We start from the raw sequence: 26,282 nt of genomic DNA on the forward strand, positions 1-26,282 counted from the left end.
ACTGAGTTTGGTCAGGGTGTGAGTTGCTAGGGTGTTAGTTGCTAGGGAGTGAGTTTGCTAGGGTGTAAGTTGCTAGGAACTGAGTTGCTCAGGGTGTGAGTTTGCCAGGGAGTGATTTGCTAGGAACTGAGTTTGGTCAGGGAGTGAGTTTGCTAGGGTGTGAGTTGCTAGGAACTGAGTTGCTCGGGTGTGAGTTTGCCAGGGAGTGATTTGCTAGGAACTGATTTTGGTCAGGGTGTGAGTTGCTAGGGTGTTAGTTGCTAGGGAGTGAGTTTGCTAGGGTGTGAGTTGCTAGGAACTGAGTTGCTCAGGGTGTGAGTTTGCCAGTGAGTGATTTGCTAGGAACTGAGTTTGGTCAGGGTGTGAGTTGCTAGGGTGTTAGTTGCTAGGGAGTGAGTTTGCTCGGGTGTGAGTTGCTAGGAACTGAGTTGCTCAGGGTGTGAGTTTGCCAGGGAGCGATTTGCTAGGAACTGATTTTGGTCAGGGTGTGAGTTGCTAGGGTGTTAGTTGCTAGGGAGTGAGTTTGCTAGGGTGTGAGTTGCTAGGAACTGAGTTGCTCAGGGTGTGAGTTTGCCAGGGAGTGATTTGCTAGGAACTGAGTTTGGTCAGGGTGTGAGTTGATCGGGTGTTAGTTGCTAGGAACTGAGTTGCTCGGGTGTGAGTTTGCTAGGGTGTTAGTTGCTAGGAAGTGCATTTGCTAGAGAGTGAGTTGCTTGGGACTGAGTTTGGTCAGGGTGTGAGTTGCTAGGGTGTTAGCTGCTAGGAAGCGAGTTTGCTAGAGAGCGAGTTGCTTGGAACTGAGTTGCCGAGGGTGTGTTGTTGTGTGTTGATCAGCATAAATAGTTTAAACGAAGCTCATGGTTTCGGGATGAAAAATCCAGGCCTCATTCAGCTTCAGCTTTGGACGAACAGTTAACACTACACGCCTGAAATTCCAAAATGTAATGAGAGCTATTATTTTAATGAACTCAAAATGTTCGAGTGACTACATCTCACTGCGTCTCCCTCTTGTCTGTATATCAGTTGTGGCTCTTACCGCATATCTCATTTACACCATCTTATCTCACCACCGATCCATGCTTTCTTGTTGTGTAACACCGAGTCTCAGTCTCTTACCTCTCCTCTTTTTTATTTTCTCACCTAACTCTTCTCTCATTTCAGGCTTTTGCGAGAATAATACCTAATGAGGTATTGTGTACTTCGGTATTCGTCAGATAACTGTTGAGTAATGCACCCTTACGTGAGGGTTACAGTGGTCGACGTTGGAGTTGCGGGAGGGTAATTTGAGTGCTGGAGCTATCCCGCCCGACGACAACGATGGATCCGTAATGACGACTTGACACACTTCTCTTGAGATGGCGCCCCCCCCCCCCCCCCATGATCCGATCGAAATCCCTAATTTCGATCGGATCATTGGGGTTTTATCTCCATATACATGAAAGGCAAAGTTGTGAATATGAATGTGTCTGTTCAAAATGTTTAGCGTACTTCCCGACATGCAACAAACTGCAAATTTGCCATGTGGGTACTTTCCAGACTGTACACCATGCAAAAATTATAAAAATACACTTTTTTTTTGGGGGGGGGGAGCTCAATAATGCATATTTTTATTGCACGGCAAGTGAGCTGTGACGTCAAATCTGTCACGTGACCCGCGCATGTGGAAGCGTAACGCATTGTAGTGTAGTGGTTAGCGCGCCGCGCTACGAACCCGGCGACCCGAGTTCGATTCCCGCTCACGGCCACCACCGGTGACGATTATTTCAACCGCTTCTGGGCCTCCCCTAGGTCGACTCAGCCTCAAACGAGTAACTGCTGTGGTGTGTGAACATCGCCACTGGGGAGACAAAGGCGGCCGGACGTGGTGGATCCAAGTCCCGGGCGAAGCCGGGTGGTACAGCTAGTTAGTAATAAATCGGCATTTTGCGACCCACACTGTGTAGCATATTATTACGTGCCAGGGACTCTATGAGATGATAGACAATAGCCTGAGTACATAATTGGCAATAAGTAACGGCGAAGCAGTTATAAGTGACTCACAGAATTGTGCGCAGTTGCGTAGACAGTCCACGACTTACCCTGAAGGCATCAACACCTTCAGCGAGCGCGATGCCGATCACACAACGCGGTTCGAATTTGACCCTCGATCGATGGCTGCGCCATCGCCGCACACGCTTCGAATTAAAAGCAAGGGATAAGTCCTTACTTACTAGCAACTCCTTACTTACTAACAACTCCTTACTAACAACTCCTTACTTACTAACAACTCCTTACTAACAACTCCTTACTAACAACTCCTTACTTACTAACAACTCCTTACTAACAACTCCTTACTAACAACTCCTTACTTACTAACAACTCCTTACTAACAACTCCTTACTAACAACTCCTTACTTACTAACAAGTCCTGACTTACTAACAACTCCTTACTCACTAACAACTCCTTACTAACAACTCCTTACTTACTAACAACTCCTTACTCACTAACAACTCCTTACTAACAACTCCTTACTTACTAACAACTCCTTACTAACAACTCCTTACTAACAACTCCTTACTTACTAACAACTCCTTACTCACTAACAACTCCTTACTAACAACTCCTTACTTACTAACAACTCCTTACTCACTAACAACTCCTTACTAACAACTCCTTACTCACTAACAACTCCTTACTAACAACTCCTTACTTACTAACAACTCCTTACTCACTAACAACTCCTTACTAACAACTCCTTACTTACTAACAACTCCTTACTAACAACTCCTTACTAACAACTCCTTACTTACTAACAACTCCTTACTCACTAACAACTCCTTACTAACAACTCCTTACTTACTAACAACTCCTTACTCACTAACAACTCCTTACTAACAACTCCTTACTCACTAACAACTCCTTACTAACAACTCCTTACTTACTAACAACTCCTTACTCACTAACAACTCCTTACTAACAACTCCTTACTTACTAACAACTCCTTACTAACAACTCCTTACTAACAACTCCTTACTTACTAACAACTCCTTACTCACTAACAACTCCTTACTAACAACTCCTTACTTACTAACAACTCCTTACTCACTAACAACTCCTTACTAACAACTCCTTACTCACTAACAACTCCTTACTCACAACTCCTTACTTACTAACAACTCCTCTATCATTTTTCATTGCTGGAGAGGTTGCTCCCCCAACCCCCCCACCTGAAAATCCTGGCTCCGCCATTGCCTTCACTTGACATCAGGCGGAGAGCCCACTGCAACAGCCCCGAGTCTCCCGCGCATCTCCCTTTTGAATACCAACACGAGGCCACGCCCACCTCCTCGATCCTTCTCGCTGACTCTGGACGGCGCCCTCTACCGGCAGACCTCACCGGCCTCTTCCGTCACCTGACCGCGCTCCCTTCTCGAACATTCGCGTAGCCACCAGTCCCTTCGCGCTCGCAGCCGATACCCCCTGCTGTCATTACCCCCTGTGGCCACCAGTCCACTCGCACCGCACGCAGGCCTCTGTTGCCGTCACAGATGAGTGGACAAGGTTGTGATCGCTCGCGGGACGGGGTGGGTGCGGGTGTTGCTGTGTGCGGCGTTCACAGAGAGTTGCGAAAGGCCGCCAGAGGGGGGTGGGGGGCGATTTCGAGGGCGCTTTAAATCTGTTCTCAACCCACCCATAGGTGTCACGCTGCACCCGTGGTCCGCGCGCACGCACGCACGGCTGTGCGCGCGGCTGTCATTAGCATGCCTCCCGTGCGGTACCGGTCCCCCACGCACTTGGGCGCGCGGCACACGTGCCCGCTCGCCCGCGCTCTCATTAAGATTCCGCGTGCGTGTCCGTTCGCTCGCAGGGACACCAGCGGCTTTGTTTTCTCCACAGCGCCCCGCTCATCGGCATGCCCGGCCCGCGCTTTGCCACCACGCGCGCGTGCACGGCGCCGGAGAGAGAGAGCGTGTCAGCGTGCGCGCATTTCAAACGCCCGCACCGCACGCTTTTGGGGTACGAGCGGGGGGGGGGGGGAGTGCGCGCGGCCCCTTCTGAATGCCGCATGGCGCACACACACACACATGCGTGTACCGTGTGTGTGTATCGAGAGCGTTGAGCACGCGCGCGTGTGTGTGTGTCGTATATACGACACACACACACGCGCGATGATGCTCATCAGCATGCCGAGCGCCGATCACGACTACAGGAGCAGCTGCTTTGTTTGAGGTTGCTGTGAAAACATGGGCGTGAAAAGCGCGGGGGCCTCCCGCCCCCTTGCTCCCTCCCTCCCATCTCCCTCCCCTCGCATCTCCCTCCCTCCCATCTCCCTCCCCTCGCATCTCCCATTGCCTCGATACCTCCCCACCCTCCCCCACTGCCAGTCTCGCACGCAGTGTCCTGCAGAACACGGCATTGATATTCAAGGCAGCGCGCCTCGATTGTTTCACATTCACCCAAGCTGCGCTCTCATGAATTAGCTGCTAATTTTCATCCCGGGTCACAAACAGGTTTTCCAGCCTCTCGCCTCGGCAAAGCTTCCCCGTGACTGAGCTTTGCTCCCAGTGACGGATCCTGATGCTCTCCTCCTGGTTCCGATGCGAGGCTGTGAATGCCCAAATGTGCTGCTTGTGCAGCTGCTGGCTGGGTACGGATTCTGGGTTGGTTTGACCGTACAATGGTGCCCCGATGGCCATGGCAACGCAGTTTTTATGCAAGGATTCTGGTAACCCCGGAAACTGGGTTCTGATACAAGGATCCTGGTAACTATGGTGACTGGTTTATGATGCACAGATCCTGGTAACCATGACAGCTGGCTTCTGATATACAGTGAGGGAAAAAAGTATTTGATCCCCTGCTGATTTTGTACGTTTGCTCACTGACAAAGAAACGATCAGTCTATAATTTTAATGGTAGATTTATTTGAACAGTGAGAGACAGAATAACAAAAAATCCAGAAAAACGCATGTCAAAAATGTTATAAATTGATTTGAAATTTAATGAGGGAAATAAGTATTTGACCCCCTCTCAATCAGAAAGATTTCTGGCTCCCAGGTGTCTTTTATACAGGTAACTAGCTGAGATTAGGAGCACACTCTTAAAGGGAGTGCTCCTAATCTCAGCTTGTTACCTGTATAAAAGACACCTGTCCACAGAAGCAATCAATCAGATTCCAAACTCTCCACCATGGCCAAGACCAAAGAGCTCTCCAAGGATGTCAGGGACAAGATTGTAGACCTACACAAGGCTGGAATGGGCTACAAGACCATTGCCAAGCAGCTTGGTGACAAGGTGACAGCAGTTGGTGTGATTTTTCGCAAATGGAAGAAACACAAAAGAACTGTCAATCTCCCTCGGCCTGGGGCTCCATGCAAGATCTCACCTCGTGGAGTTGCAATGATCATGAGAACGGTGAGGAATCAGCCCAGAACTGCACGGGAGGATCTTGTCAATGATCTCAAGGCAGCTGGGACCATAGTCACCAAGAAAACAATTGGTAACACACTACGCCGTGAAGGACTGAAATCCTGCAGCGCCCGCAAGGTCCCCCTGCTCAAGAAAGCACATATACATGCCCGTCTGAAGTTTGACAATGAACATCTGAATGATTCAGAGGACAACTGGGTGAAAGTGTTGTGGTCAGATGAGACCAAAATGGAGCTCTTTGGCATCAGCTGAACTCGCCGTGTTTGGAAGAGGAGGAATGCTGCCTATGACCCCAAGAACACCATCCCCACCGTCAAACATGGAGGTGGAAACATGCTTTGGGGGTGTTTTTCTGCTAAGGGGACAGGACAACTTCACCACATCAAAGGCACGATGGACAGGGCCATTTACCGTCAAATCTTGGGTGAGAACCACCTTTTCTCAACCAGGGCATTGAAAATGGGTCGTGGATGGGTATTCCAGCATGACAATGACCCAAAACACACGGCCAACAAAGGAGTGGCTCAAGAAGAAGCACATTAAGGTCCTGGAGTGGCCTAGCCAGTCTCCAGACCTTATTCCCATAGAAAATCTGTGTAAGGAGCTGAAGGTTCGAGTTGTCAAACGTCAGCCTCGAAACCTTAATGACTTGGAGAAGATCTGCAAAGAGGAGTGGGACAAAATCCCTCTTGAGATGTGTGCAAAACTGGTGGCCAACTACAAGAAACGTCTGACCTCTGTGATTGCCAACAAGGGTTTTGCCACCAAGTACTAAGTCATGTTTTGCAGAGGGGTCAAATACTTATTTCCCTCATTAAAATGCAAATCAGTTTATAAAATTTTTGATATGCGTTTTTCTGGATTTTCTTGTTGTTATTCTGTCTCTCACTGTTCAAATAAACCTACCATTAAAATTATAGACCGATCATTTCTTTGTCAGTGGGCAAACGTACAAAATCAGCAGGGGATCAAATACTTTTTTCCCTCACTGTAGGCATCCTCCTAGCCATGTAAACTGGGTTACGATGTAGGGATTCTGGTTACCACATCAACTTGGTCCCGATACAGGGGTCTCGGTCGCCATGGTGATTGGGCTTTATGCAGAGGTTCTGGTCGTCATGGTAACTGAGTTTTGATGCAAGGGTCCTGGTTACCATGGTGACTGGATCCTAAAGCAGGGGTTCTGGTAACCATGGTGACTGGATTATGATGCAGGGCTCCTGGTTGTCATGGTGGCTGCGTGCGTCTGATATTAACGAGCAAGCGCAAAGAGAGCACATCTAATTGTCTGCACTTTTGGCCCTGAAGATTGGCAGTTTTGTCTCCATGACAATGCTCCAACGTGTACCGGCAATTTCAGATTCCAACGGAGCTTCACTCCGGACAGTCACACTTGGGAGACAGTGGAATCACACGGCTGTAACTTTAATATCTCTATTTGTCATCGATGAAGCTTCAAGCTAATTTCACACAGAGCCTCTGTGCACATCTCCCTATAAGAGCTCTTTACATTTTGCGTTGCGCAATTTTGAGTGCATCACTGTTTGCGCGTGTGTGTTGTCATCTATTTAAAAAAAAAACATCTTGTATCTGCATGTGTGTGTATCTGTGTGCGCGGGGCTGTTGGGGAGAGCGACGGTGCAATTGTTTGCGCACTCCACTACGAACCCCCACGACCTGGGTTCAACTGCAAGCCATGGCCGACACCAGTGGCGAGCAATATCTCAACTGATTCTGGGCCTCCCCTGCGCTGACTCGGCCTTAAATAAGAACCTGGCGCAGTGCGTAATCACAAGTACTAGGGAGACAAAGGTGGCCAGGTGCGCGGTGCTGGCCACACAGTCCCCATTGTGCCCTGCTGGCCTCAGTGGAGCAGGGGCGGTGACCTGACCTAGTGGTCATGGTAGCGCATTCGCCCATTGTTGCAGAAACCAACGAGCGTGCTGATGAATACATTGGCGGGTGCGTTCATCGTGAGAATAGGCGCCGCCCGCTTCACCGTGGACTTTAAAGATCCCGTGACGTCATTCGCAAGAGTGGGGACATTGTGTGCTGGAGTCATGGTCCAAATTTGAAAGATTACCCACTAGAATGTGCGTAGAATTCAACGCCCTCTACTGAGGAAACTTGGCAGGACCCACCTGAAAAATATTTTTGAGACTCGGTGAGGCTTTCCTGGCTAAACGAATGTAATACAATGACAATATGTCCTCGCTAACAGCACTTGCCCTAAATTGCTGTGATTGGCTACACAGGGAAGCATTGTCTCTGTGATGACTATTGCTGCATTCAGCCAAGCTTGTGGGGGTAGCTTTATGTACAGCGAGTGTGGCCAGCGTGCCAGCGTCAGTGTCAGCACTCACTCTAACAGCCTCCGAAAAATTCCGTGAAGTAGATTCAGTCAGTGCTGGTTGCTTTTGTACATTGACACGGGTGGGGTTTTTCGCACGCACAGCTGTGCCTCACTGAGCTTTACTGAGGTACTCTGACATGGCGCATCTGTTATTATATTAGTAGTAAGAATAAAACCCAACCCTGGTTCTCTGCTCGTCACCCTGGTCCGTATGTCTTTCTATTGCCCAGTTGGCACAGCGGCAGAGTGAGCGGCTCGCAATTGGAAGATTGCAAGTAAAAATCCTGGTTGGGGTTGACTCAGCCTATCATCTGGGTGTCGATAAAAATACGTACCACTTTGCGCGGAAGTCAACAGTGATTGTTATAAGAATCGCCCCCACCATGAGAATGTGGAATTTACCACCACTGGCTCTGCAGGGCTGCAAACAGGAGATGAGCACCGATGCCTCTCAATGCTCATTGGAGCAGGAAATCACTTTAAACTTTTGTCTTGAGAAGTGGTATTTAGACGTTCTGTAAATTAAAAGTTAATTGTAACTGTATTCATCTCGATGAATCGGCTGGATGAGTTGACCGGGTGTCGGCCGGGTGAGCACTGACCGTGCACTCTGACACCTGCTCCCCCACGTGCCAGGACTGATGCCGGGTGGCCGAGTCAAGCTACTCCACAGCTCCAGGATACAGCTGCATCCAACGTGAGCACAGTCTGCACCTCACCACGCCTCAACACATCACACTAAACTCGGCACAACTCATTACGCCTCGACATCCCTCAAACGACACTTTTAACACCTCACCGCATCTCACCATGCCCGCCAACACACCTCACCGCACGTGGTGAGGTCTGTTCGACGCCGCTGTGTTATGTTGCTTCTGTATCGTGTGATGCTGCCACTGTGCGAAGCTTCTGTATCATGTTGCTGTATCCGATTGCTGCTGGATTCTGTTGCTGCGCTGGGCAGGCTGTTTGGGAAGAGCCTTGCTCCTGTGGTGCAGCCCGTAACGTTGGGCCTGCACTTTCTTCCGTGCGACCCTGCCCACTACCTCATCATTACGGACACGGTGAGCAATGCTCGCCGCACCGTCAGCCCACACCACATTGAGCTCACTGCTCCAGCCGCTCACTGCTCCAGCCGCTCACTGCTCCAGCCGCTCACTGCTCCACACTCCCACTGCTTCACCCACTCACTGCTCCAACTTCTCACTGCTTTCGGCACCCATGGGCACACACGTGTGTATGCGGGTTCCCGTGTGTGTGCGCGCGAGGCAGGCGTACGTGCTCCGTGGTGCGCGCCCCGGGTACCGCTCCTCCACCCGCTCCTACCATCCCAGCCCTGGCGCCGGCTGCCCACTCTCCCGGCACGCGAGCACCTGCTCCATCTCTCCCTTCGGGCTGCCTCTGTTCCTCGTGAGTGTAACACAGAAGCACAGGCGGCTGGTGGCCTAACAGGACTTGGTCCCCCAAAACCTATTCACCAGCTCTAGCATTCAAACATGGCCTACAGAGTCAAACCACCTGAAGCCGGTCTTGGAGAGAGCACGAGGTCACCACTCGTACAGCACGTGGCAGACTGACGCAGTCGGGCAACCCGTGCCCTTGGCTGCGTCGGTCTTCCACGTACTCACAGTGTGACATTGTCTATCTTTGACAGTGTGCACTCCTTGGTATTGTGTACCACTGATAACCAACATGTCTAGTGCAGTGTTTCACTGATTCTGGTGCAGTGTTCCACTGATACAGAAGGACCTCTGGTGCAGTGTTCCACTGATACAGAAGGACCTCTCTGGTGCAGTGTTCCACTGCAAGCGTGCTGCATCTCCCTGCGTGTTCCCCGCGTTGTGCAGATGGGCAGCGGCGACGGTGGGATACGTCTGCACTCGCTCGGGCACGAGGAGCCCCTGGAGAGCTGGCCTGGGGAGCGGGAGGGCCTCGCGGAGAGCCGGGCCCTCCGCGCTGTGCGGTGGTCGCTGTCGCGCCCGGCCGTGTTCTTCGTGCTGGACGGCGCGGGGCAGGTCCGATCATGGGACCTCCTAAAGAGCCGCGGCGGGGCACTCGGCGTGGAGAAGCCGACACGTGGGTACGGTCGCCCCCTCCTCCCCTGCTCCACCCCCTGTCCGGGCCTGCGCCGCGCTGGCCGCCGGCGGTTAAAGTGGAGCGTTACGCAACGGTGTGTGTGTGTGCCAGTAAGAAAGAAATGGGGCACGACGAGATCACGCCGTACGCACGCCTAGCGGCGTGTGCACGGCGTGTAACGGAATTTTGCGTGAAATTGAGGTGTAATGCCGAAATATTCGTGAGGCGTGCACATTTAAATTGTCTCATTGTTTATTTTATTTTTTTGTTCATTTGAGCTATCTCTTTAAGGTTACGGTACCATTTACATATGGTACATACGATATGCACACACGATACAACGTCGCATCCCCAACCATCACATATCCGCCTCGAGTGATTAATCACCTACATCCAGTGCAGGTATTGGTGCGCGATGACACATTTTTTTTTTATTGACGTTCACAACTCTTGACTTTTCGATAATAAAACTAAACTATTTATTTTAACAGGGTAAGGCCCGCTGAGCTATATAGATATTTTTTAGAAGTGACCCGGCCACAAATGATAGCCCAATATACAGGTTTCAGGGTCGGGATCGAACCCAGGATCTCCTCTATACCAGGTGAGGGTGATAACATCTCACCACCGCGACACCCCACACACAGTAGGGTATGTTTAATCTCACATTAATTTGCTCACTTCTCAACAGCAGTAAAATATTTCCTCATGTTTAAAGCCATCTGTGCCTTGCTTTGGTCCAGTAACCTTATCTGCGAGTCAGATATGCGACAGTGTCCTGTAATTTGTAGAAATCGTAAAATAATTGTTCTTACACACATGACTTGATGCATGTGTCACAGGCTTGAAAATCAATTATAATTGCTGATTTGATGGATCGTTAAATGCTTAGTGCTCAGCATTAACACTTTGCTATCCTTAAAACAAAAACAATTTATTTTTTCTCACGATTATATTCCAGTTTTACTTTTAGTGTCGCGTCACGAGCTGGAGAAATTTCCATTTGCAACTGTAACAGAATTCAGCGCATTGTGCAACGTGAGAGCAAGTCCTGTGCGGATGATGACGTCAAAGCACTACAAACATGTTGGGTATTGGCCCCTCTTCAAAGTGGATTATATATATCCTGAACTGTCACGCAGTGTTCATGATGAAAAGGGTGATATTTTAAATGTTGTTTTTGATTGCGTACCACCGCAACTGTCCACTTAACATTTTGATTTTAATCGCAGAGCTCCAAGGGTCCTTTCAATTGCCTCGTGCACCCACCAGGTAGTGCACGGTCTCGCATGCCCCGACTGTCGAGGTGCTTGTCGCATGGCAATCAAGGCAAACGTCGTGTAGTCGTCAAAAGCTGGAATATGACAAATGAAGTGGGGAATAAAATGGCAGTGCTTGTTCTGTGCGGTCATTGGCGAGTGACCCATACATGTGATAGACTGGAGAAACCTGGCTTAGTAACGGTTGCCCAAATGTGAACCCACGCTCAGGATTGACACCGTGCTTTGACTTTGGCGTGAGTCACCTAAGCCACATGGCCACCTCGCGCTTTTTAGCCTCTTTGATGACTCCTCAATTCACCAGAAGTAAACCTAACATTCCAGAGCCATAAACAATCGGACAAATCAGCATAACATATATCTGCGCTGCTGTGGTTTGTGGTCATCTGGGTTTTGTTGAATGATGAGTGTTATCTGGGCTGTTTGAATGTTTCTGAATGAATGTGCCCATATCAAGCGTCTGCTGTGTTTAAATGTGTTCTCTCGGATTGTGAGCTGTGGTACTGCTGCTCCAATTCGGGCAACGTGAGTTTGATTCTCAGCAGCCGTGGATAACATGTGACACATGGCATCCAAAATTGTCCTAGGTCTCCAATTAGGGTTGCCACCTATGAAGTAAAATAAACTGGGACGCATTATGGGAATATTTTCCCCAGTACTGGAAGAGGGGATGACTGCATGGTAAGTGCATCGTCTTGAGTGGTGTATTGCTATGCAACTGACGAAAACTGAAGTTTTTAATGTCCAGGGAAGACTTACAGATTTTGCAAATCAGCTCCCTCAAAAACATGATCCTAGGATAGGTGGAAACCCTACCTTCACTCAATCTACTCAGCCTTAAATGAGTACTTGGTGTGATGCGCAAACCACAGCACTATAAACAAAAGGCGTACATGCTTACTACTGGCCAAATCAGCCCTTCGTGTGTTGTGCCAGCCTAGCCTATACATGTGCTCCACCGAACGGCACCAGCCTCAGCAGTGTTTAACGCTACATGCGGGGACCTGTATCTCCTACGGTGTGGCAGGGTGGTGGCGATGGCTGCGTTTGGAGACCCGGAGAAGCCAGGCCTCCCATCGGGCCTGGTCCTTGCCAAGGAAGGTGGAGCTGTAGAGGTTCATCAGCTGTCTTCCAAATTGTCCACCCCGGACGAGGATGAGGTATCCCGGCTGGAGACACTACTCCATCAGCCGGCGGCATAGGTCACCTCTGGCCTCAGGGAGTGACCTTCTTGTGGCACCGGCGGTGTTACCACCCCTGGCTGTGTGTGCCACTGTTCAGGGTAACGTGCGAGACAATCGGTGCAGCAGCAGCAGCACTTCCCCTTCAGAGATGCTGGGATGCAGTGAGGCTCGGAGCAAGGAGATTATAGATCAGGACTTTATACTGTACATGCATTGGTAAATCACTTTAGAAATGCCTCCTCCTCCTTTACAAAATGTTGTTTTTTTAACTAGTTATCCTTAAAACATATTCATAGGTTTCAAACGGTAGTCCACAGAGTGTATTTAATGAGCATACGATACATTTGTAAATACATTTAATAAAAATACAATTTTGTGATTTGTCACAAGTGGCGATGTAAAATAAACACATGACGCCCATCATATTGCTGTGTGCATTGCCGTGCGTTCAGGTGTGACGGTGTGCTGCAAGCGGTGTTGTTTTGGCACGCAGTGTGATGCTGTGTGTTGCAATGGCTTGTCTTAGTGCTGTCTTTTCGAGCTGCGGTCGGTGTAATGCTATGCAGTCTGTGCCTTGTGGGAGGGATCACATTAAGAGGCATTGAACAATTCACTATCGCCTTCGGCCATTCAATTAATTGTCGTGTTTCGGTGACACGATTCAATTGAAGAATCCATTCTTTTGTTCCGTCCCATTTGATACAGCCACCTGCACTGTCCCATTTGTTGTTTTGTCTTGTTTTGACGTGTTTGCCTTGTTGCTTCGCTTAGATGGTTCTACCATCCTGCACAGTTAATCGTCCATTTATTAGAGACTTTTGATGCGAGTACCATGAGCGTACAAATCGAGTTTTAATTGATGAACAGTTTGCACGTTCTACCCTTCAGGCACTCTGTGGAAGCGACATGGACCGCATGTGCTCTGCCCGTTGGCTGCAGGGCAGGTGACGGGGAGACAGACAGATATCTGATTATTCACTCTTCCTCTTCAGATGCTCAAGCAGCCCTGTGCCTTGAGCACAGGGTGTTACTATGTCACTGAGCAGCACGTGTGTGTATGCGCACACGTGTGTGTGTATGCGCGCGAGCGAGGCTGCGAGGCTGTGCGCGAGAGTGCGCGAGAGTGCTGTTGTTGGATGATAAATATTATATGAAAACCATGAATTCATGCATTTAATTTTTAGCGAAGAAATTGACAAAAATGATGAGCAATGTCATCCTACCTATAGTGTGTCTCACCACACTCCATATTTCCACATTATGCTTCTCTACACCAAATCTCACCCTACCCAGGGGAGGTGGGAAAGGAGGAGAGGGCGGGAGGGAGGGGTCGGGGACGAGGAAATGAGTGGATTGGAGGAGAGAGGTGGCAGAGCAACGAGGGAAGAGAATGGAGGGGTGCAGTGGAGGTTAGGAGAGAGATGGCGGATAGAGGGTGGAGAGAGAAGTTAGTGTAACGCAGGGAGGAGGGAGGCTGTGGAAGTAGCCCGTGATGAATTGGGGAAGCGACGCTGTTACATACATGGGGCCAGTGGAGCGCAGTGTGCATACGGCAGCAGATGTGAATGGGGGAAATTACGACAAATTGGCCAAACATGGAGAAAATGCAGCCGCATACACCTTCCTCCATATGCACAGAGAGAAAGACCCCTCCGTATTGACTGCTGGGGCTGGTGGCGAGCACCTATTGCACACGAGAGGGTGGTGTGACTAGCACCATGCCTGAGCTGATGTTTATACACCTCAACATATAATTACCTAAGGCGGAGGAAACAACCTAGACAAAGCCCAGGACATATTAAGATATGACTCGCAACATTTGTCAGCCGTGGCCTGGGATCGAACCCAAATCGCCGGGTTCGTAGCGCAGTGTGTAAACCACTACGGCACCATTCCCTATACACCAGCACACACATGCACACTTGTACACGATTGTGTAAGCCCAACAACAATGGTAGCAGCTGAGCACTATTGTAGATCTTGGCCAGAATCGGAGCTCCCATGCTGAAGCGAATGGGGGGCCCCCCTGTTGGTGAGAATATCCCAAGCACAGAGGGGTAGCGTGTGATGTGAAGAGAAGCGTAATGTGGTAAATCAAACCTCTCCGCTCCCTGCACCAATCCCATTTTTAGCCCGCCACGTCGCTGGCGTGCAAACAGCATTCCCTTAGCCCCTTCGCCCACACGACCTCCACCCCGCCACGTAACCGGAAGCGGTTTGACCCTCCGCCCACTCAACTGCGCTCCCTCTGCACCTCGGTTACGCGGTGCTTCACCCTGGTGTCATTCGCACAGGCTTTAGCGTGACAACGTGCTGGGTAAGGTCACGCATATGACCGTGTGGTGAAACGGTGGTCTCCTTTTCTGTGGTGGGGAGTTGATCAGGTCACGTTTGCATGTTCATGTGAAGGTTGGTGAGTGAGCCAGTGGACGACCTCAGGAGTCGCTTCATGTTAAATATATGAAACGCTGCTGGTGAATGATCGAATCGGGCAGTGCTGTGTGAACGCGGTCAATGGTTTGAGGGGTGGTGAGGGCGTGTAAGGAGGCTTAAGGACGTGTGGTGAAGTCACGATTAGGGTTATGCTTCCGCACTGCACGCAATTTTGTGCCTGTTGCCCAAGATGCCAAGGGCAATCACCGCACGATGCCGCCGCCGCCACCACCACCACCACGGAAAGTGCCCCCTTTCATGCGGATCTCCATTCCACTGCACATGAGCGATATGACACCCAGAGCCCATCGACTACAGATGCTGGAATCAAAGATATGGCTGGAGCCAAAACAGCACGACTGTGATAAATTTGAGCGTACGCTCAGGCGTGGCGTAGATGCACCGCAATCATCGTCCTGGCTGTGGGATGGGTTAATAAGACGGCGATCACCCAGTGGGAGCACACACTCTGGGGAGAGCAGCGATTCTTTGAGCGCGAGTATAAGAGCGCATCCGCGCATCTAACACAGTTTTACAAGCGCGCCCTGATTCTACAAAAAAATCAATCCCGGTGACAACAAAGGCTCAAGACACAGGCACTGAGGGTCATGTGGCCCGGGAATGGGGTCTCTCTTGTGAAGTAGGATGCACATGACCCAACCGATGTCCGTTTACATTGCCCAGCGTAGCACACGCACCAAGTCATAACACCCTCGAGCACATTCACCTGGTTATAACGCCCAGCGCAACGTACATGCACGCACAGTTACAATGCTCGGCACAGTTACAATTCTCGGCACAGTTACAATTCTCGGCACAGTTATACTGGTAGGAACGAAGTTGTAAACTGAGTGTACCAGCCTGCAATAGATTAATGTGTCCGTCCGTCCGTCCATCCGTCCCCTTTCAATACTTTAACGAAGTGAAATCTCGTGCTGTTGGGTGTAAAATCAGCAATAGACAGCGCAGCGACTTGTCCTACCAGCCCACCCTGCAGGGACCTGTTAATGCTCGGCACAGTTACAATGCTCGGCACAGCTATAATGCTCGGCACAGCACGCTCGCTCGGCTATTACCCACAGCAATTGCAGGTGCTCCTCGATCCACCCACAAACACCAACAACGTCCACATCGCCAAGAGCCTCGTGGATTCAATCAGAGCAGCATTCACTTTGCAGCACCACTCGTGCTGCTCCCATCACACTCCAGCGAGGAAGTTCTGGCGTGGCGCATTTGTCTCGTGGCGTTCGCGTGATGCCTGGCGCTCACGGTGCAAGGGTTTGGATCTCGGAGGTCGCCCAATAAAAACCAAATCGGTCCCCACGCCCCGCCGTCCCCGGCCCCACTCATGGCGCTTAGCGATGTCTATCGGCGCACAGGAGCTGCACCAACAGAACGGCCGCTCCCTCCCTTGGCTTACCCCTCCCTTGGCTTACCCCACTCTCCCGTCGCCAGTCCCCCGACCACGCACCATTGTCTCTTCTCGCGACCCCTCCCTCCCGTGGACGCTTGCTTTTTTTCCTAACAGTTAATATTAAACATTAATGTCCACTGGCTTCAAATGCAAAGCCATTTTTGGGAATTGGTTGTCACCTCTTTCAATGAGGCACCTCTGTGCCAATTATTCCCTGGAGCCAGTTTTGGCCAAGGGGCAATAAACCCATCGTAGGTTGAAATGTAAAATGGTGGCAGCTGCTGTGGGTGTTGTTCAAAAGTTTTGAAGAGATATTGCATACTACATGTGTTGGGATGTCTCTCTGATAAAAAAACAAACTCCATATGTAGACCAAGTGTATGATGTCGTGCAGTGGCGCAGCATTACCCCACCTATAGGAGGCTACCAAGCCCTTTATTCGCAAATTTCCCGGCACGGTATCCTTGCCAAACCCGCCGGGCAGTGAACTGGTTAGTGGGTTCGTGGAACCATTTGTGCTAATCTTTGTTATTCCCCCTTGTGCGTGGTGATTTCTTTGTCCTTACGCTCGATATTTTCTTTCACTTGCAAAGCATTACATTTGAAGGCTACAAGGAAACGTACCGAAGCAAGACTCCACCTGATAAAGAATGCAGAAATGCAGTGAGGCTTTCCTGGATGAATACATGCATTCGTGATGATTATCATTAAGTGGGTGTATAATAAGTGGGTGTAGTGTGGTGGTAAGCCTGGTGATAATTATCCAGACCAACATTCGCCTGGGTTGCAGTAGCAATAAAACAGCATGTGCAGGATGTTGCAAATGTACAGCCCTCTGCCAATTCACTGCTGGATAAGGGCCTTCCAAGGCCGAGTGGATCTTGAAGGATATTTGACCATACTTCACCACGCTGCCCAGTATGGGTTGGTGAAGATGGGGAGCATAGCCGTGCGAGCAACCTATGACAACCTGCAATGCATGGCGGTCACCCATATAAGTATCTCTGAGACCTGATGAGATTGGGCGCATTTTTGGCCAATCGGTTGCAGGCGTGCAGGGTTTAACACCACTCAAAACTAACAGAGAACATTCTGCGCAAACGTTGGACATGGGTCCAACCCAGCGTCTGGGCACATGCAGGTAACGGAGGCGAAGGGTTACGGTCAGGGCAGGAGGAGCGTGTGAGCATCGGTTCACCCGTCACACCCGTGGGCCCGAGTCGCTGTCCGGCAGCACGAACGTTGCTGCCACCATGCTGGGAGTGAGCGCTATCCCCGGGGCGCCCCCTCCAATGCTCTCCTGGTCCTCGGGCGACAGAGCTCGCTGGAGCACCAGCGCTTCGCCCAGTAGCATCGTCGTTGTGCCCGCGAGCATCGTCCTGTACGCGACACGGTGGGGTCAGCTGCAGGTCACGGCGGCAACTCGTCCAGTGCAAGCGGACTTCACAGCGGACGTGAACTTCGTCAAGGAGCACGCTGTCGTGGAGGTGTTCGCGGCTGTGTTGTACGGCTGCGCTACAAAACCGGGGTGACCCGAGTTCGATTCCCGCTCACGGTCACGAGTGACGATTATCTGAACCAGTCCCGGGCCTCCACTAGGTCGACTCAGCCTCGAATTAGTACCTGGTGCTGTGTATAAGCATCGCCACTGGGCAGACAAAGGTGGTCGGGCTTGATGCTGGCCACCCATGCTGGCTTTTATAGGTGTTCTCGCTCGCAGCACTTGTCCCAAAAGTATCTAAAGGCTATATATATAAAGGGGATCTTTGTCTTTATTGTACGGCTCCCTGACGTTATTTTGGATCGTACCGCGTTTTGTCCGGCACTATGTCTGACGTCACGTTCCACGCGCTCATACGCTTTTTCAGGAGCACGTGGAACGAAACGTCGGACATCAAGCCAAACAGCATGCGGTACGACCCACAAAAACATTGGAGAGCATTTGGTATGCTTCAATGTGGCCGGGCAGATCAGGGGTCAGAGGAATGAGATGGTGCCACTGAGAGCCTTGGTTTGAATTTGGGGGCAGCCACTTGTGATTAGTGTAGCGAGAAGTTCTCAGTTCTCACTAGATGTGTAGTGATGATCTCAACCGAGTCACCAATGACTGCACAAAAAAAGTTTTTTTGCTTGCTTTGTGGTAAAAAAATCCCACCTAGAATAAAAACCCCATCTATTTCACTGCCATGTGAGTAACATCTCTGTAATAACGTGCACGGAATTATCTGGTGCCTTCTACTGGATAAGAGGTCACCAGAAGGTGTATCAGAAGTAGTTCTGCAATATCACCCTCTGCGGGCCATTCTCTAACACGGACAAGGCATTTCATCGCATGGCACGCCGCCAAATGAAATAAAATTGGGCAAAGCACAAACAGACCGTGCTGAATTTAGCATCCCCGGTGTCAACACGGGAACGAGGAGCGCGTAGTGGTGGTGGCGCACAGGTGCAATGATCCAGCACTTCGTGGGCACGGGGTTTGGTGGATGCTGCTCGTTGGTGAAACCCTGAAAGCCGCTGGGCTTCGAGGTGGCATGGAGGCGGCAGGTGGCTGTGTGACGGAGCTTGTGTGGCTCTTGGGGTGTTAATCCGCCCGTCCGTGTGTGAGAGGTGTGTGGGAGGTGTTCTCCGGGTGCTCTGGTTTCCTCCCACACGTGAAACTTTCTTTAAAAAAAAAAAGGACAAATTCCTTTTCCAATGCAGGACCCTCCTGAAGACGAAACTGAGTGAGGAGTTTTTAGGTAAATGAATAACTAAATCTTGACTTAAAGCTTTCGTGACTGCAGGGATTCATTTTCTTTTTCTGTAAAGTCACGTAGGTAGGTTCAAAGAAAATAACAAAAAAAACTACAACACAAACGTTCGTCATCTTCTCCACCTGATGACATCTGCTTGTGTTGCGATCGAAACGTCGTTTTTTGTTATTTTCTTTAAATCTATCTATGTGCCTTTATCGAAAAATAATATGGAAATGAATAACTAATTATTATTGTTATTATACAACTCGTGTGAACTCCTCGGGGCGTCAGGGCGGTGCTGTGGTGACACTTGTGTATCACAGCAAGAAGGGATTGGGTTTTATTCTCAACTCGGGTGCCTTCTTGTGTGGAGTTTGTATGCTCTTCACCTGTTCTACATGGAATTCCTCTGGGTTCCCTATCTTTCCTGGCATAGCTAAACAACAACAACAACCGCCATTCGCCACTAAGTGGCGGTGACGTCACCACGACGCTTGTGCCAGGCCATGTGCACCTTGAGACATGGCTAAAACACACACACAGACAATGTAACTGGTATTGGCCAAACATCCCAAAGCAAAAAAGTTAAATACCTGCAAATTACTTAATTGGGATCACACACAGCAGCAACATAGGCCCCATACTCATTAATTTTATTTAGTTAAATTTTATTTTATTACTACATACGTGACTTTACTGAAAAAATTATCTATGTGCTATGTGCGTGATGTCCCCCTATGTGTTCCCCCCGCTATTTGTTTTACACCTGATGATGATCGTTTGTGTTGCGTTCGAAACGTCGTGATTTGTTTTAATTTAATTTAGTTAAATTTTATTTTATTTCTACATACGTGACTTTACCGAAAAGAACAATGAGTATAGTAATTTCTGCAGTCACGAAAGCTTCAATTCTATATTAACATAGGCCCCCTACAGCTAAAACGTGACAGAAGCCTCCCAAAAAAACAATCTTGAGACCGAGTGAGGCTTTCCTTGTTAAACAAGCATCATAAAAGGAAGATTAATAATACAAATAATAATAACAAATAATAACCTAGACCCGTATAGGCATGCCCAGTGTGAACACGTCCACGAGAATAACAGCTTGTGTGATGCAAGGCAGCATGCAGCGTGAACATCGTCTCATGAAAAACACCACCATGGCCAGTGCAGGCAAACTGCATCTGCATAGTGAACACTCAATCAAGCCTTTATGGACACATAAGCGACAGTCCTATTATATATAAGTAGCGTGAACACCTACACCCGTAGAGGCATACCCAGTATAAAAAAAAAAACCTACACTTGCATAATCAGCAGGGGGTGAGGGGAGTGGGGGTTTAAAGGCCTCTGCACAGCAGGCGTGGCCCAGGCCACCACATCTGCAAACAGAACACCACGGAACTTAATGCCAGCACACTTACCCGGTGCACCGTGCCATGGGCTGTAACCGCCTGCAGCTATATCGCGACCACGCACCGGTGCGAAATCCACGCGGGGCTTCTAACAAGCGCAACAAATCTCACGAGGAGCGTTTCACAGCAGCGTGCGTCCGGCCTCTTGGCTGTGCATGTGCTGGTGGTGAGGGCGTTGTGTGAAGGTGAGCGGTACCAGCTGGGCGTGGTGGAGTTGGGCTGTGAAGAAGAGGTGAAGAAGAGGAGGCCTGGCGGCAGGAACCTCTGCCAGTCCATCGCACCCCTCCCAGCATCCTGAACCCACGCGGCGGCACACGTGATCACTCCGCAAACTCAACGTACACAGCGCACTCATGCAAAGACCACCCACCAAAACAAAGACGAAGATCCCCCGTGTAGCCTCTAGCAGACTGTTAGGGAAAGGGCTTGAAGCGATCAAGGCCAGCGCGGCGCACGAGAGGGCAGCTATGGCTTACGCCCCCCGATGCGAGGAATGGAACGGGGCCCCCAGCGCTCGATCGCTGTCCCCTCTCACCGGAGCGCGTTTCACACACGCGCGTCTCCAAGGAAATAGGCCGAGGTGTCTTCGTGCCGCGTCTGCAGATCACGTGACACAACACCCACCGATCACAGCCACACTGCTGCAGAATGTTACACTGCCGCCCTGGACAGACGCCTACGTTGCCTAAATCCGGCAGTGCCAGGGTCCCCAGCCCTGACAATGCCGGCTGGCCGGTGCCTATGCTCCTCCTGCCTGTGCTGCCCTGGTGTAGTGGCACTGCCAGCACGCTCGATGGCTATGCCAGTGCTGCCGAAGGGTTCGTAGCAGAAACTGAGCGTGGTGGTCAGGTCGCATCGCCGGTGGCCTTACCCTGCTTGTGAAGGCCCTGCGTTGGGTCCGGGGCCTCCTCGCAACAGCCCCTGGGCCCCATGTCATCCCGCCACTAGGAAGCACGGCGTCAAGATGGACGTCCACGTGAGGCAGCATTGAGACACGGGCCTGAAGGCTGGGCGCTGCGCTCTGCACCAGTGGCAACGCGGGAGAGTGCAGCTCATACAGCGGCGCTACGCAACACCAACATAGCACAGTACAAGCTCAACAAAGCTCTACTCAACATGGCAAACCAAGAGGAGGCCAAATGCCCATTCAGGTCAGCTCCTACAGAGCTCCCTCTTGTGTAGGCAAGTAATTTAAGAGCTGCGCGTTTACCTTTTAGAGCAAAGGCAGTGTCATAATAACCTCACTCGACACACCGAACCACACTTGGCACGGCACATCATCACCAAAGCCAAAGGCCCTCCACATAGCTTTAACAGACTGTTGGGGCAAGTGCTGTTCACGAGCACCTATAAAAGCTGGCACGGCATACGAGGGGGTTGGTGGTCAACACCACACCCGGCTATCTTTGTCTCCCCAGTGGCGATCTTCACTAACCGCACCAGGTACTCCTTTGAGGCTGAGTCGACCTAGGGGAGGCCCACGACCGATTCAGATATCTGTCACTGATATTCATTGTTCGTGAGCGGAAATCAAACTCGGATCGCCGGGTTCGTAGCGTAGAGGGCTGACCACTGTGCCACCGCTGCCCACATCATAACCTCACGCACACACACACATACACACGCACTGTCGTGTGACAGCGACTCTTACGAAGAGTAGTGGCGAGGGGTGTGGGGGGGTTAGGAGCAGTGTGGCGGGCGGTGACATCAAGTTGGGACCGCCATCAGGGTCTTGGGTCGTCTCACGTCCTCGCTCCGCCTGCTCCGACTTCCCCAGACCACCGACAGTCGGGTACCCACTCGGCTGCTGCTGCTGCTGTTGCTCCTCCTGTAGACAAGATGACGCCAACAAGACCATTAATGCTTCGTTAAGCTTGAATAACCTTGGAGGGAAAGGTGCTGTTAGCGAGCACATCTCAAAGCTGCAATGGGGCAAGGCGTTGCCGGCACCACGCCTCGCCGCCTTTGTCGCCCCCAAAGTTGGTGTTAACACACCACATTAGGTCCTGGTTGGTTTATTTAAGTCTGAGTCAACCTAGGGGACGGTCATTTTGTCAATCCACTGATATATTAGGGCGTCCCAATGCCATGCGGGTCGTGTGGGTTATTTTGATCATACGCCACTGCCCCTGTACATGGGCTGGAATCGAACCCAGGTGACCTGGTTTGTAGCACGATGTGTGAACCACTGCGCCACACTGCTCCCCGCACAGAATGGCTGTGTTGCCAATGCAAGTGTTAATCCGAAACAAAAACAATTTGGAAATAATTTGCATACATTTTGCTGTTGTTAGGATCTCGCAAAATGCAATAAAACCCAAATAAATCTCGGGCCCCTGGGCTGCGACCCATGAAGCCCCTGCGTTAATATACATAATACACGCACCACACACGTGCACCAACGCAAGGCAAACTCCACCAAAACACTACAAATAGACCAATTACACAACAGCAGCCCATACATGTCCAACGCACCACACCATCCGCATAAACCAAAGCAGCACGTACGTAAAATACAACGGTAATGGTAATAAGAAAAGCAATGATGTCAAGTCATTGTATCTGTTTATGCGTTTCCATTTTAGAAGACGGGGAGCCACTCAATCGACACGACTAAAAATAGCGACGTCTTTATTTTGAGAGAAAAAAAAAAACTCAACACGCTCAGCAACAAACACCGTGTGGCCTTTAAAAAAAACAAAAATATGTATAAACAGCGACGTTTTCGGCCTATGGCCCTTCTTAATAGCTCTTCTGCATAACGCATAGAAGGGCCATTCTCCTAAAACGTCGCAGATTTTATATTTTTTCTTTTAAGGCCAATGTTGTTGACGTGCATGTTGTTCCTATAACACACAGGCTTTTTTTGTGTTAGATCGCGTAAATCTGAATGTGTCCTTAAACCCACCACCACCCGACAGCCAATTAGTCAGTTCAGATTGAATCTGGCTGTCACCTGATGATGCTAGTTGTAATTACTTGGCGAAACGTCGTACTCGAATTGTAAATGTTGTGGATTTGCTCTCCAACACACCGGTGTGCTGTACTAGTAACGAATTGGCACGCTCTATTTACGTGACAAACCTTACCAATTGGCTGCGTCGGGTGGTGGCGGGTTGAACGACACATTTATATTTATGCGATCTAACCCAAAAAAAAACCTCGATTATGATTTCGGTGTGATGTTAATTGTGCGTGTGCACCAATGCCAATGCAGCCGCAGCAGCATCACCGCATAATTTGTTTACTCGATGGCAATCAAGAATGTCGATGTGTTTCGTGAATTCATAGTGCAGTCAACTATGGCACAGCGGCTACCTTAAATGTCAGGCAAATAATGAATGACTTAACCTTGTAGGTGGCTTGGTAGTTTTGGTGGCGGCTGTTATTTCAGAGCACTGACCCTGTATGCGTCGCTGAAGGTGTATTTTTATCGTTGGGCTTGCTGAACTTCGCTAATTTTTGGGAACTGTTTTAATGTGTTGTCGTTAATCTGCACTAAAATATTGTGCACCACACTGCAGGTCCCACACACTCACCCACCAACTCGCTGACCCACACACTCAGCCACGCACTCACCCACACACTCAGCCACCCACTCACCACACTTCATGTGACAACACTTCTCTGTCTGCATCTTCTCTCGCACTGCTCCACTCTGCAATTCCCTCCTCCCATCATCTTCTCTGCTCCCCAAGCCCTAGCAATATTAATAATAACTTTGCTCAATTCAGGAAATGTGTTATACTCTTTGGTTCTTTCGTTAATGTCACGTAGGTATAAAATTAAACGTTGATGGTGTTGTTGCTTGCTGGCCTGTTTGACGTTGTGGATCTTCGGGCCTGTGTTCAGCGACTGTGGCAAAAATAAAATCATTGCTCACGCCCCCCAGGTCTTCTTTGCAAGAGGGGCGTTTGTCTCCATGGGATCTTAACTTGTTATAAACGTTTTACGTATTCGGTTTGTGAGCATATATGTATACGTACGTAGGTACGATCATGGATTTTACATGAAATGTATGGATTTATATTCGCCGAATTATTCCAATTGCACGGTTTTAAAGTTTTATTGGAGAATAATATATTTACGTACGGGGAACTTGACTGAAGAAAGGTGCCTTTAAGTTAATAAATATTTGATTGATTGATCGGTTTATGAATGTGTGCACGAGTGTGTGCATGAGGGAGTGCAGACGGAGCCGAGTCACCTGGGGCCTGGGTGGCAAGCTGCGGGGCGCGATCGGGAGGGCCGAGCGGCTGTAGGTGAGGAACGCATCGTGGACCGACACGGGGCGGTACCTGCCCAGCTGCTGCGAGTCCAGGTTCACCTGCTCCGAGCACAAGCACACGCGCGCGTAGGCAGAGAGATCTCCCGACTCGCCGCGTACGCCGTTAGGGCGATAGGGAGCACCAATGGGCACCTCCCAGTCGACGCTCGGGTATCCGTGGCTATACAGATGAATGCAAATCGTACGAATACTCTGGCAGGACTAATGGTGAGGAGATCGCGCGGAGCACAGTTTAACCTCGCCCGTGTCATCGGTCTATGGTTTAACCTCACTGGTGTCATTGGTCTATGGTCTAACCTCGCCCATGTCATCGGTCTATGGTTTAACCTCACTGGTGTCATCGGTCTATGGTTTAACCTCGCCCGTGTCATTGGTCTATGGTTTAACCTCGCCCGTGTCATCTGTCTATGGTTTAACCTCGCCCGTGTCATCTGTCTATGGTTTAACCTCACTGGTGTCATCGGTCTATGATTTAACCTCGCCCGTGTCATCTGTCTATGGTTTAACTTCGCCCGTGTCATCTGTCTATGGTTTAACTTCGCCCGTGTCATCGGTCTATGGTTTAACCTCGCCCGTGTCATCGGTCTATGGTTTAACCTCACTGGTGTCATCGGTCTATGGTTTAACCTCACTGGTGTCATCTGTCTATGGTTTAACCTCGCCCGTGTCATCGGTCTATGGTTTAACCTCGCCCGTGTCATCGGTCTATGGTTTAACCTCACTGGTGTCATCGGTCTATGGTTTAACCTCGCTCGTGTCATCGGTCTATGGTTTAACCTCACTGGTGTCATCGGTCTATGGTTTAACCTCGCCCGTGTCATCGGTCTATGGTTTAACCTCACTGGTGTCATTGGTCTATGGTTTAACTTTGCCCGTGTCATCGGTCTATGGTTTAACCTCACTGGTGCCATTGGTCTATGGTTTAACTTTTCCCGTGTCATCGGTCTATGGTTTAACCTCACTGGTGTCATTGGTCTATGGTTTGACTTTGCCCGTGTCATCGGTCTATGGTTTAACCTCGCCCGTGTCATCGATCTATGGTTAAATGTGCAACTGTGTAGAACTGATGAGGTGGTGGTGACAGGAAAGTTCCATCTCTAACCCCGCCTACTCCAAGCATATATAACCTTTGCTTGCGGTGGCTCTGCATTTGGCTCAAGCAGCTCTCTCGCTATATTTCTCTCAACGGTCCGCCCAGCTGTGTTTGTTCACCTGAGGACGATCGCTTGTGTTGCGATAGAAACGTCGTGGTTTTTTTTACCTTTTTATTATTTTCTATCTACGTGACTTTACCGAAAGAACCAAAGAATATGAATTCCTGCAGTCACGAAAGCTTTAAGTCAAGATGTAGGAAAACAATCCTGCAACTTTTTCGAAATGACTGATTAAAAACCACTTCAACTCGTAATGCGTCGCACGGCATTCGCTTACTCTCTAACGAGTCGAGAGGTGCGAGGAGGAACTACAGACAACCAGGAAGGTAGCCACGTGGTGAGCGGGTGTCAACAATTGCCCAAGCTCTGCGGTCCTCTATATATGAAGGTATTGTCAGCCAATAAATGAGCATTTACACGCGGGGGGAAAACGCATCACCCAGAGAAAACCCACATGTGCGAGGAGGAGACACTATCCCATCCAGACGGGAGGGGTGGAGTCTACATTGCTGTACCGCGTTCTGCTGGCGAGCCAGGCCA

General features: G+C 50.0%; 2 protein-coding genes across 4 annotated transcripts in view; one reads left to right on the forward strand and one right to left on the reverse strand.

Annotated features, from left to right (window-relative positions):
* Window positions 1–12,723, forward strand: part of DYNC2I1 (dynein 2 intermediate chain 1) — a 41,813-nt gene extending 29,090 nt beyond the window's left edge. For all 3 annotated transcript variants that reach the window (XM_032965449.2, XM_032965450.2, XM_076071647.1), the window contains 5 exons: window positions 8,397–8,457; window positions 8,725–8,824; window positions 9,033–9,170; window positions 9,608–9,840; window positions 12,144–12,723. In XM_032965449.2, the coding sequence (XP_032821340.1) occupies window positions 8,397–8,457; window positions 8,725–8,824; window positions 9,033–9,170; window positions 9,608–9,840; window positions 12,144–12,318 (707 nt within the window). In that variant the 3' untranslated portion in view covers window positions 12,319–12,723. The remainder of the gene's footprint in view (window positions 1–8,396; window positions 8,458–8,724; window positions 8,825–9,032; window positions 9,171–9,607; window positions 9,841–12,143) is intronic.
* Window positions 12,611–26,282, reverse strand: part of CFAP221 (cilia and flagella associated protein 221) — a 62,248-nt gene continuing 48,576 nt past the window's right edge. Inside the window, exons 17-21 of the mRNA XM_032965451.2 lie at window positions 24,508–24,627; window positions 21,952–22,128; window positions 21,172–21,321; window positions 20,497–20,594; window positions 12,611–17,526 (exon numbers count right to left, since the gene is read on the reverse strand). Of these exons, the coding sequence (XP_032821342.2) occupies window positions 17,349–17,526; window positions 20,497–20,594; window positions 21,172–21,321; window positions 21,952–22,128; window positions 24,508–24,627 (723 nt within the window). The 3' untranslated portion in view covers window positions 12,611–17,348. The remainder of the gene's footprint in view (window positions 17,527–20,496; window positions 20,595–21,171; window positions 21,322–21,951; window positions 22,129–24,507; window positions 24,628–26,282) is intronic.

This window comes from Petromyzon marinus, chromosome 34 (assembly GCF_048934315.1).
Source record: "Petromyzon marinus isolate PM22_M1 ecotype Great Lakes invasive population chromosome 34, UKy_Petmar_22M1.pri1.0, whole genome shotgun sequence".
Taxonomy (NCBI): Eukaryota; Metazoa; Chordata; class Hyperoartia; order Petromyzontiformes; family Petromyzontidae; genus Petromyzon; species Petromyzon marinus.